We start from the raw sequence: 12,061 nt of genomic DNA on the forward strand, positions 1-12,061 counted from the left end.
CAACAGAAACCAACTGGAGAATCTCTTGGTCCAATATTCATTTGCTTTTATAAAAGGAAGTAAGATAAACTGAACACTGCTTCAGGGTAGCCTGGAATACTGTATCTTCACAATTAATTTTATATTTTCTTCAGGCAGGCTATGAAATATTATGTATTACTACTGCATTTCACAGGATGCATCTTTAGTAGAAAATTGTGCTTTTAGCCCTGACAGGTGAGTTAGCAGCAAAATCCTTGTGCTGTCCAGGCAGTTTATCATTTAGCAGTGCTTTTTTGAACCAAACAGTACTGCAGTGAGCCCAGGCTCCTGGGACTCCTAAGGCATTGAGTCTTCCCCCAGTGGCATTAAATCAGTTCAATAAGCAGTGGTGCTGGGTAAGAGGCTGGCCCTTGGAGAGACCCTGACAGGTACGAGGTGGCTGTTGCTGGGTTGAGTTCTCCCTCAGCAGCTGTTTGCAAAGCCATCAGTGCTGGCAGGAGCCTGACACTGGGAAATGGGGAGAAGCTGCAGAAGGAGCCATCATCTCCATGGCTGCCTGAAGGCACAGGGGGAAATGAAAGTGAGTGACAAAGGATAGATGCAGGAAGGGAGGATGATAAATGGGAAGGAGGCAGAAAGTGCTTGTTTTGAAGAAAATTGCTGTCAGGTGATTCAGGGGGTGAGGGAATGTGTCTGATGCAGCTTGGAAATCGGCTGTGAGCACTGAGATGCTATGGAAACATTTGCACAGTAACATAAGGTTTGGAAATAGGGCTGTGGGAGGGCCCATAGCAACCTGCAGCAGAGCACATTGGGGTAAAGTTGTGGGGTTAACACTGCATGCAATTGTGTTCTTACCTGAACAGGTGAGATATAAGAGGGTCAAAATTCCTAGGAGGATAGGAGGGTAAAAGGAATGATAGTGCCAGGAGTAAGCAACAGTCAGAGCTGTGAGAAGACAGGTCTATAAAGTTATTAGACAATAAGGACTTCCAATTATTGCCCTAATTTCCCATGAAGAAGGTGAAAAAAAAACAAAAAAAAACCTGGAGCTTTTCTACAGAGAAATTTACATTTTAAAGATCAGGAAACATCAGATAAAGTGACAATTGTCAGTCTCCTGGGAGAATTAAGTCTATTACAGGCAATTAAAACAAATAAAAAAGGCTTTCTGTCTGTAGAAATAGTCAAAGGAAATGGAAGGTATAGAGGCAGGACTGAGATTAAAATAATATTGGTATGGTCCTTAAAGTGATGATTGTTTTGCTGTGGTTTCCAAGATGGATAATAATAATTGACTGTCGAGTCTAGGAGGCCTGGGGCATGGAGGTGAAAATCATTGATTGAGGTGGGAGTAAAGTTCAGAGATTTCATATGTGAGTGGGAGATGGATTAAGGAGTGAATAACAGGATCTAGGCTGTCTACACAATACCCAGGGCACATGGTTTCTGCACAAACCATATTTCTCTGACTTTAAGGGGAGTTAGAAAGCCCACAAACACAATAAAGGGACTCAGACGAGGAGGCACCAATATCCAGAGGTGGCTGTGGCAGTGGCTAGGCACACCTTCTTCAACCTGAAGGATATTTGTCATTCTTCAAAACTGCTGGTGAGGGGAAGGATGAATTTACCCTGAATGAAAAGCCTGAATGAAACTCAAATGTGTTGCTTGTAACACAGATGTTGCCAATACCCCGCAGACTCTCTCTAAGCGTCAGCTTTTGTGGAAAAGAAAACAAATTCATAACTGTAACATATATATGGAAGTTTGTTCTCCACTCCATAACCTACTGTCAAACTCTTTCAGAACATTCATATTTTCTAAGGAGAACAGTAATTTATTTCAATTTTATGAGGCTAGTTATGCTCTTTGTGCTGTTTCACATGTGCAAATCAATTTGACATGCTTACAGATGTTAGGCAGAATTGTATGAATATTCTTTATAAACCAGACTGGTTCAGAGCACTTTATTAGATAATACATGCCCCAAAACTGCAATTTATCGGTTCATGTATAAGAGTGTATGCTTTCATTCCTTAGATTTTATTGAAGAATATGCAGATGATCAATTCAATTACTAAGCTGGCCTGGGAACTGCAGTTGCTCACTCTGGCTTAAAAACAGCCACAATTCTCTAAAGCTCAGGAATTTTTATTTTCCCTTTCTGAATATTTCAACTTGGGAATTGGCAGCACATGAGCTCACATCCTTTCAGAATCCAGATCTTTTGTTGTTTTTTTTCTGATTTGTTTTCCTGTGATATTTTGTCTGTAATATTGGTACAACATTGACAACCCATGACAAGAAATCTGTGATAGTCACAGCAAAACCAGGACATATTTGTGTTCTTAGAAAAGTACTCTGAGCAGATACCAAGGGTTTTCCTGAGAGTCATTTGGCAGGACACCAGCTGCCTGATAGTATAAAAGAACCATTACCTCAAAGCAGGATTTGGTCCTGAATGGCAACAGGAAGTGCCCAGATCTACACAATAAATTTATCAAACACCTAGCTGTTGGTAACGACTAAAGACTAGGTTTATTCTCTTCCATCCCATGTTTTATCACTTCTCCAAAACTGAGTCATGCAAACCAAATAGTTTTAGTGCTCAATATGCCCCAAAATGCCTGTAAAGAAATGCTGATTTTTATCCAAGTAAATGCAAACACAAAGCAAAGATGAATCCAGAGAGATTAATGTAAGCACTGTTGATCTCCACTCATTTCTGTTAAAGTAGCAGATGTTTGTAGCCTTGCAGTTGGTTCCACAGGGTCAATGACCAGCTTTAAAATCTGGTGACAATTTTTAGTGTAAATATGAATTATTTTTCCCACAGAAGAACTTCAGCTTTGAACTCTGTAACCCTTTGCTTGATCTTTGACTTCTGCCTCTTGGTTATTGTAGAAACTCTCCCAAATGCTTCCATCAATATTGGAAAAAACGTTTATCTGGGTATGATGTCAGAAAGTTGAGTAGGACGGTGTTGGTCACAGGCAAAATGGACTTGGGTGATTTAAATATCTGCCACTCCTGCAATGAAAATGGCTAATATGAAATACCAGGTAATTTGCTTTCCAGGTTACAGTGGGCAAGAAGTCAATATTTGCACCTAGCATTTACTAGTGCTTTTACAACATCAATGCACATGAAATGTGTGCTCGCTCTCTAGTGACTGTGTGGTGATACAAATTGGTGTATTGGGGAAGGAGAACTTCTGGAACAGTGGTTTCCATGCTGGCCACTGGGATCTGTAGTGGGTGAGGAGTCCCAAGCAGATTGATTTTTGAGATGAGAAGAGCAACCTGCACACAGAAGCAGAGGAGCAGCAGATAGAGAATAATGCATTGATGAAGAATTAGGAAATGGGAGAGTGTACCATGGAAAATTGAGTGGTTTTGTACCATGGAATGCTTTTGTTGTGCACTGAGCTAAACCCTAAGGGGCTTCACATAAGAGTTCTGCCAGAAGAGCTATCCATCCCTTCATACTGCTCAATCCACCCCACAGTTTCCAGTCTATAAAATAAGAACATTAATTCTTTCTGCCTGCCATTTACCTCTTATATATCCTTTCTGTTTTCATGTGAGGAGTGTCTTCTGCTGCAGAGCATAGCAGCTGGCTTATGATCTCAGATGCAGTTTGCCCCAGAGCAGATTTTACTGTCTCTTAAAGAGCAGCCTGGCATCTTCCATAAACAGCTGGTACAAGTGGTATTGTCTGTTGGCTGTAGTTTTGCAAAGAGAGGAGACAGAGCAGTGAGAGCAAACGGGAGCACCTCCGTTTGAAATGGGATATTTTTACTGTCAATGAAGTAGTGAAATGCACATAGCAAGATATTGTGTGAGTAGATTTTCACTGCTGTCCTTGATTTGATGTGGGTGTTTTCAATAAGGAATGGTTGATCGGAGACAATAACTCAGGCAGTTTGATTTCTCAGTTGTTCATAAAGAGAAATGTACTTTGTAGAAGTGAATTCCTAAGTATATGGCAAAAGATTTTTAGTCTGAATCATTCCTTTGAGGGATTTTAAACATTTGCCTCCCACATGCTACAATAATGCTCTGAAAGTGGTTTCATTGTACGGTCCGAGAAGCTGCATTCTGGTGCCTGATGGTTTATGAGAAATAAACACAATGGAGTGGTCTTGGGTTATATAAATTCACAATTTAAAAGTACAAGCAGTAAGGGGAGAACCTGTGTGCAGCATCAGAGCAGAAGGACCCGTTTGGGAGTGTGGGTCTCTGTAGCATTATGCTGAGCATGGCAGATCCCAGTCTCCTCTCCAGACCTCACAAGAGTTTGTAGAAAAACAAACAGTTTTATAAGTATCTCCTCTCACATGGCCAGCAGGGAAAAGCACTTTGGACATGCTCTGTGACTGGAGTTTTACCTCTTTGTGACTGTGAGCAGGGCCTCAGCATTCTTCACTTCTGTTTGTCTCCTATGTTTATTTTAAGTAAGGATGATTTTCACTCTCCTGCTTGCATAGCTCCTCCTGCTACAACAAAGCAGTTAGGATACCCATGGCAGAGGCTGAGGGAGCCTAGAGCAAAGCATCCCTCACTGTGGATGTCTTTACACCATAAGTACAGCAGGCTGTATGAAAATCTGCTTCCAGTCACCCATTAATTTGGGTAGATTTGAACCCAGGGCTACAGCATAGTCCTTCCTTCCCACACCCAGTTACAAATGCTTTTCTTCTTTCCACATGAGGTGATGCTGTGGGCTGGATGCCATACACACATCAGGCAAGCTGGCAAACAAAGGAGTTTGAGAATAGGTGTTACTCCTTGCCACCAGTTGCAGTGATCTCCATCCTTACTTTAGGAGGGATAAATGAGAATATAAGTTGCTTCCATTTTACCATGTTTTAAACCCTCAGTCACCTTAAAGTACATAATAAATTGATCTATAAACAACATACAGAAATTGTTCTGGCTACTTCTGCACTGTAGCATGGCAGCCCCAGCAGTGCATGTCAGCTTGCCAGGACTAAGCCAGTGAGGGAGCAGTGGCTGCCACAGCACCACACAAGGCATCTGAGCTGAGATAAATAATGCACTCCCACAGTGGGAAGTATGAGCTGTGAGCAACAGGTTTCCAGAAGCACAGTTTTATTTCTTGTCTTACAACTGGTTGCTTTCCCCAGTTGCCCTTGAGTGCGATGCTATTTTACAGCGTGGTACATCTGCCTCATATTTCAAACACATCTCTCTGCAACATCAAAATCCTGCCAAATGGTCTGTTTGGTGCATAACTCTGCTGTAGACCATGGAGGAGACACTGCAAGATTACAGGTGTTGGGAGGGCAGCTGTCCTCCCTGGATAACTCCTTGTGACAGATAGAGCTGATGGTGGGAAAAAGAGCCTTCATTTGCATTCCTGAGTGGGAATGGAGCCACTTGAGTGTGGTAGGAATAGCACAGCATATCTACTTTTGCAGGTGCAGGTTTACACAGAATGTTTTTGCATTGGCCACTGACTTTGATGTATCTTTTGGTAACAGTATCCCTGAGGTTCCTTGGTCATGGAAATTATACCATGAGCACTGGTACTCACTGAAAATACCATTACCTAGTGAAGTGAGGGATTAAGAGAAGAAAATGGCACTTGTGAAAAAGCAAAGCAAAGAACAAAAGGAAGGAAAGCTGTGAGTATTCACATGGCAAGTGAGGCATCATACCAGTTAAGTTCTGGCCTTACCAGTTTTTTACTCTTGGCTTAGTAGCTGAGGACAGAAATGTTCTCTTGATGCAAGGAATCACGAGGTGCTTCCTTGACTTCTCAACATTTCTCTGTCCTGGTAGGAAGGATCATTAGAAATGGGGATATGTTATTAAGGTTCTTACAGAATGGTCTTGATTCTCCAAATGCTAAGTTATTTTTTATAGTACTAAGTCTCAAAGTTGATTTGTTTACTCTAGGTGTTCCATAGCTCATTCTAGAGAACTCACACTCTGAAGAATTACAATTCATGGAGGTGATAGGATTGCACCAATCTCAGGAAAGTGGTCAAGAGGAGATCTGTGTCCCTTGAGCTGCAGTTAAACACAGACTGAATTTCCACAATGTGTGTGTGTCCATGCTGAGTTTGCTTTGCTGTCTCAGATCCTTTACAGGTGTGTGAATTCTGGCTGCTCATGACCTTGGAAAGTCAAGCCTTCAGGCAGTAACAGACAGTACTGAAAAAGAGAAAGAGGAGGGAAATGATGATTTGACAGTCTGACAGCAACATATCCCCTTCGGGCTTGTGTGGGGCTGAGATGATTTGTGCATGCTGGTGGTTAGAAATGCTTTTGTGTTGGGATGTGCTTGCAGCTGTGTTCAATGTGCATGTATGTGATCTCTATAATAAATATGTATTCTACATATTAACATAACACATGTTTAAGGAAATAAATTATTTTGAGAAGACAGTATTTGGCAGTGGTTCAAAAGAAAGGTGGTAGTGAAATACTTCTGATCTGAGTGCAGTGATTACAGCTGTATCTGTCTGCTCACCAGCTCCTTGTAAAAGATCTTCTAAAGTGTTACTGCCATTGCCTTGAGCTTGCACAAAGTGGGAAGCTCTTCCATGCCCTCTGAGGAGGAAAATGGAAAGCTTTGAAGCCTTTGGTCTGAGGAAGATACTTCAAATTATTTTTCTGATTAAGGAATCACCTGCTGAGAATCTAAATTTTGCAGATAAACCCCACTAAAAAGGAAAGAAAACAGAAGGCAGCCAAACTGTTCAAGTGCCTTTCATTTCTACTTAGATAAATTAATTACTCCTCCTTAATTTTTTTCTTAAACAAAGCTAGAAAAAAATGCAAAGGCATTTTTGAAGATAGGCATCATTTAAATTCAGTGTCTCAGATTCTCCACCTGACGAGCAGAAAATTTGTATTTAGTAGAAATCTTTTCATTTTGGCTGTATCTGTATCGCTACCAGAAACTTCAAGTCTCAAAATCCAGAAATAACATCATAACTGCACTGATGCAGAGCTCAACAAAACCTCTCAGGGAAGCTGCCTGGGCAGCCAAGTCCAGTGAGCTGCCATGGTCAAGGCCAGCTTTCTGGTGGTGTCCCAGCCACTGGATTAATGCTTGCTCTGGTGGCCTGGGGACAGCTGTGGTCTTCACAACTCCATCTATTCTCACACAAGGAGATCTCTCATCAACTGACTTTTCCAAAGAAACATTGCCAACTGTCTTACACAATAAATTTTATAACCTTTAATATTTAATGAAGACATGAGTGATTTCTAAATTCTTCAGGCTGAAGCCAGACAGTCCATGGTAATGGGCGGTTGGATCCATTTTGTGTCTTACAGTCTCGTCACATGAAGTCATTTAGTCTTTTTGATGTGCCCCCCAGATTTGCCTCTGTAAATATAAATGCTCCTGAACACAGGAGTCTCTCCTTTGTAGGCATCAAAGATCACTTGTAAATGTTCTGCAGGGCTAAGTCTGTGCTGTGGGCCACTCCAGCCTGAGGAGCTTCATCTGTATTCAGCATGACTAGTTTGGTCTGTGTTTAAAAAGTGAGAACTGAAGCTTTAGAGGAGAAAAACAGCTAATTTCTGGGCATCTTCTACTGAAAGAAAGTGGTCAAAGTCACCACATTTGTTCCACATTTCACCAGAACTGTTCTTTCACAGCCCTTGGCTATTATCGGTTATTCTGGGTAAATGGCATTCCACATTTCTTCCAACCTACCTACTACCCCAAAAGATGAATCCCACTTTTGTTTTGATTTATATTCAATGGGATTTTTTTTTTTCCTTTGGCTAGATGTTTTGTGATTCAGGCCAGCATCTCTTAGAGACTCATCTCTAAATTTTCACAAACATACTTCAGAAGCCAGTAAACTGCAATCGTTTCTTCCATGGCTGTTTGCAAACATTAATGAACTGTCACAGTCACTTCTATATGCTACAGACATCTTATTCCTTAGGTGGCCATGCATCTGAGCTACAGAGGGATTTAAGTAAAACAGTTGGATATGTAACCCTGGTTTGCTATCACTGCCATGTGTCTTGTCTGCAAGAACTCCATCTCTCTTAACCTCTTTTCAGATGGAAAAAGATATTCTGTCCAGCAGCCAAAGGGAAATGCAAGCATCCTGGTGGAAAACAAGCTGTTTCAAAACCCTGGCTGCAAGCTACCCACACATTACAGTTGTCAGCCAGGCTGCACATGCATAGTTACAGGGAATAAAATAGAGAGGACCTTCTGTTCCTATTCAGAAAGGTCTCTATCCATTCACCTACACAAAAGGATTGTCATCAGCTGCCAGTATTAATTTGTTCTCCTATGTAGGTTTCCGGCTAAAGGAGGATAAAATAAGACCAGTGCTATCCAGCAGGAGCACTTGGAATGCAAATGCTAGCCCATATATTTCAAAGCATTAATGCGACCCACTTCTAGATTACTTGGGGTAATTTCTGATTTTATTTATTCCTCCTCTTCTTCAATTAATTCCTGAGAGGCTGAAATACCAGTATGCAGAAAATCAAATATGAGAAACAAAGCCCATTTTTATTTTAGGATTCTGCTTCCCTTGTAATAGCAGTTTATTTAAAGAGGAGCCTGGAATAATCCAGTTTAAGCAAAGCAAAGAGCTCCACTGAAGCCAAACCTTGTGTGGGTGTGCTCTTGTCAAGGCTCCCAGAAGAGAAGGACAGGAAAGGCTGTTAGTCAGACCTCAGATATTGCAGGAGATGTTGGTTACTCAGAAGCTTGGCACACCAGTACAGAGCTACTACTCTGGTGTACTGGGAGAGAGTACACCCCGCTGGGAAAATCCTCAGATAACCTGATGTCCTGCTTTTTGTTGTCATAAAGAAAATCCCAAGGATATGTGTGGAAGAGGTGTCCACTGCAAGGGCCTAGCAGTGCTTTAGGGACAGCTTTGCCTCTTCCTCTTGTTCCTCCTTGTGCTGTGTTTGCAGCACGTCCCATGCTGGGGTCTGGTGTGTTGCTTTGTGTTGTGTGGGGCGGTGTCACCTCCTGCTATTTGGACCTGGGCTCAAAGCCACAACAGACTTCAGTCCAGTCGGGTCACAGCCTCTTGCACTGTCCCAGGAGTTTCCCACACACTCAATTTTCACACAAATGGCTGGTCTCCTCATACTTCTTAGAGTTCAGAAATCTGGACATAAGAATGAATTTTTGCATTATCTCAGCTTTCTTTATAATTTTTTAATGAAAGTTTTTTCCTCAGAATATTGTTCTTTAAAATTTCTAAGACAATAGCACAGCTATGGATGTGTTCAATATAACTAATTTCAGCATGAAAGACATAGTATGTTCCTCAGAAAAATAATCAAATAATTGATTAGTTCGTGAAGCAGCAGGTGATACTAATGAAGAAGATAAGGTGCAATTTTGTTTCTGCTGGTGAATTTGAATGTCTGAGCCTCATCTTGCTTAGTTATATATCTGTGGGTTTGAATTTTAACTATATGGCTTGGAAATAATAAAGTATTGTATTGTATTTCTAAAACCTGGCATGCTCTCAAATTCTGCACTGTAAAATTCATATCTGTACTGCTCTGCAGTGAAAACTAGAACACTAATGATTAGTTATAGACAGGAATATTAATTAAATTTCATATGGTGATAAATAATATAGAGCTGAACATAGCAATTTCTTTTAAATAAAAAAAATGTGTAGCTAGATATTTATTCCATAAGTCTGTGAGAATCACTGTAGATAATAAAGAGGGCATGAAAACTTGGAGCCTGTATATTGATTGGTATGTTGAGGGTGTATTTCAGATATTTATCCTCTGCTTTCCCTCTCCAAGGAGAGCCTCCCTTGGGCAATTCTTGCCATTGATTTTGAGTCTGCCTGCTCAGAAGCTGGAAATGTTGTTGCTGGTGGGGAAAGTACAAGAACAGCAATTGATTGCAAATCCATTTTAAGATACTCTGCTCCCATATTTCAAAGAGGAATATTTATTAATGGCAGCAGGTCTCTGATTCTCCCTTTTAAACACATCAAGCAAACTCATATTTTTTCAAGCTCTTGGACATTTTCATTTTCTATGAAAGAGACCTTTTTTTGTTTTCTTTCTCCCCACAGACAGTGAAATCATCCCTCCTGACTGCCTGCGGCCCCGCTCCTTCACGGCCATCCGCCGGCCTTCGCTGCGCCGGGACACAGAGGACACGCGCCTCTCGGTCAGCCTGTGTGACCTCAACCTGCAGGAGGACACCTTCCACGTGACGGCCACCACCTGCCCCATCCCGCAGAATTCCCTCAACTCCCAGCACTCCCACCTCCTCCCATCCCAGCTGGAGAGCGACCTCCGCTTCCACCACCTCCGGGGACCCCACGTCAAAATCCTCGATGACCAGACTGTGGCCCGCCTGGAGCACGCCCGGGAGGAGAGGACTTTGGTGTTCACCAGCAGACCCCTTCGGATCAACGAAACCATTTTTGTGAAAATCAACAAGTCCAACGCTGTGCGCACAGGGACGCTGTCCTACGGGGTGACATCCTGTGACCCCAGCACCCTGCGCCCCAGTGACCTCCCCTATAACCCCGAGTCCCTGGTCGACCGAAAGGAGTTCTGGGCCATCTGCCGAGTGGTGGTGCCCCTCCAGAGCGGAGACATCCTGGGATTTATGGTGAATTCTGATGGTGAGCTGCACTTGAGCCACAACGGTGCCGGCATTGGCATGCAGGTCTGCGCGGACTGTTCCCAGCCCCTCTGGATGTTCTTCGTTTTACACGGCGCCATCATGCAAATTCGATTGCTGGGTATGTTGGACCTCCTTTCTCCAAACCTTGTGCACAAGAAAGCAAGGGTGGGGGTGTATACATCATGGGAGAGGGAGTGAACAGCTTCCTCCCTGCTCTAGGATCAGATATAAATTTTGGTTTTATAAAAAGAAAAAAAATTCAAAGGCACAAACATAGCATATGGGTATGAGTTACAAGACTTAACCTCCTTGCACTTCTGTAACACCCTTCTTGTGATGGTCTCAAAGCTCTTTTCAGATAATGAATTAAGCCTCAGGGACCTCCATTAAAGCACAGATGAGTCATCACTGACCTAGGAGAAGTGCTTTGGGCTGAGCTAATGTAAGGCATAGCCAGCAGGAGAAAAGAGATCTGATGCCCTTTTCTGTGTGTTAAATATCTGAGATGATGGACTCCCAAAAGAGGGTGCCCTTGCTTTCCTCACGCTTGTATGTGAGAGGCAAGCCACCAAGCAGAGAGGAAACACAGTGGTTCACAGAGCATGGCACTGACCCTCTCAACAGGAGAAAGCTTTCCTTGTCCTCCAGCCCTTTTTAAGGCAGTGTAGCTCACACAGGTTGATAGGCCTCTGAAGAGCTGGCCTCTTGTTGTTTTTGCTTTTTTCAGCTCTTTTAGCTGACTTACTTCATTGAAATGCTGCAAGTCATGGTTCGAAGGTATGGAGGGAAAAGCTTTGAAATAATATTTCTCAGGATCAAATTTACTTTTTTGTGTGTGTATATTAGACCAAATATAGGCTGTGTTTGGTCATGAATTTGTACCGTATCATGATTCTGTTGGTGTTGGTGTCAGACAGTGAAAGACGGATTCTGAGAACATTATGTAATTCCTGGGACCCCTCTAAATGAAGATGATTTTAAAATGCTCCTTTCTGTTTATACCGTTATAGAACTTTATACTTACATTCCATTTTGCGACCAATACTCCTCAGACCTAACAGTGAAAAAAAACCAAAACAACCTGCCTCCCCATCAAACTCAAAAGCCAACCAACATCTTTCTTTAGGATTTATAGACAGTCTTTAAAGATAAATTTTGGTGGACACACACTCATCTGTCTGCAGGGTCCAGTTCACCTTAATCACAGTATGAAATGCCTTGTGTAATTTGTTTGAAGTTGACCACAGGCCTCTGCTGTGAGTGTTTTGTGGCTGTTAAAGGCTCACAGATGACAAATGTAATACTGCAATTTATTTTCAGAAGCCTGAGACTCAATCCCTGCTAATTCAGCCTGATTACATTTGATGTGGGTACTGTACATAATCCATGGTTAGCTCTGCTCTCCACCAACATGTCATTGTGATAATGGTAGGTGAAGTCAAAC

General features: G+C 42.2%; 1 protein-coding gene across 3 annotated transcripts in view; it reads left to right on the forward strand.

Moving 5' to 3' along the window:
- The window catches only part of NEURL1 (neuralized E3 ubiquitin protein ligase 1), a 143,322-nt gene that overhangs the window by 115,865 nt on the left and 15,396 nt on the right, over window positions 1–12,061 (forward strand). For all 3 annotated transcript variants that reach the window (XM_015633719.3, XM_015633723.1, XM_015633724.3), the window contains exon 4: window positions 10,055–10,735. In XM_015633719.3, the coding sequence (XP_015489205.1) occupies window positions 10,055–10,735 (681 nt within the window). The remainder of the gene's footprint in view (window positions 1–10,054; window positions 10,736–12,061) is intronic.

Source organism: Parus major, chromosome 6, assembly GCF_001522545.3.
Source record: "Parus major isolate Abel chromosome 6, Parus_major1.1, whole genome shotgun sequence".
In the NCBI taxonomy this organism is placed as follows: Eukaryota; Metazoa; Chordata; class Aves; order Passeriformes; family Paridae; genus Parus; species Parus major.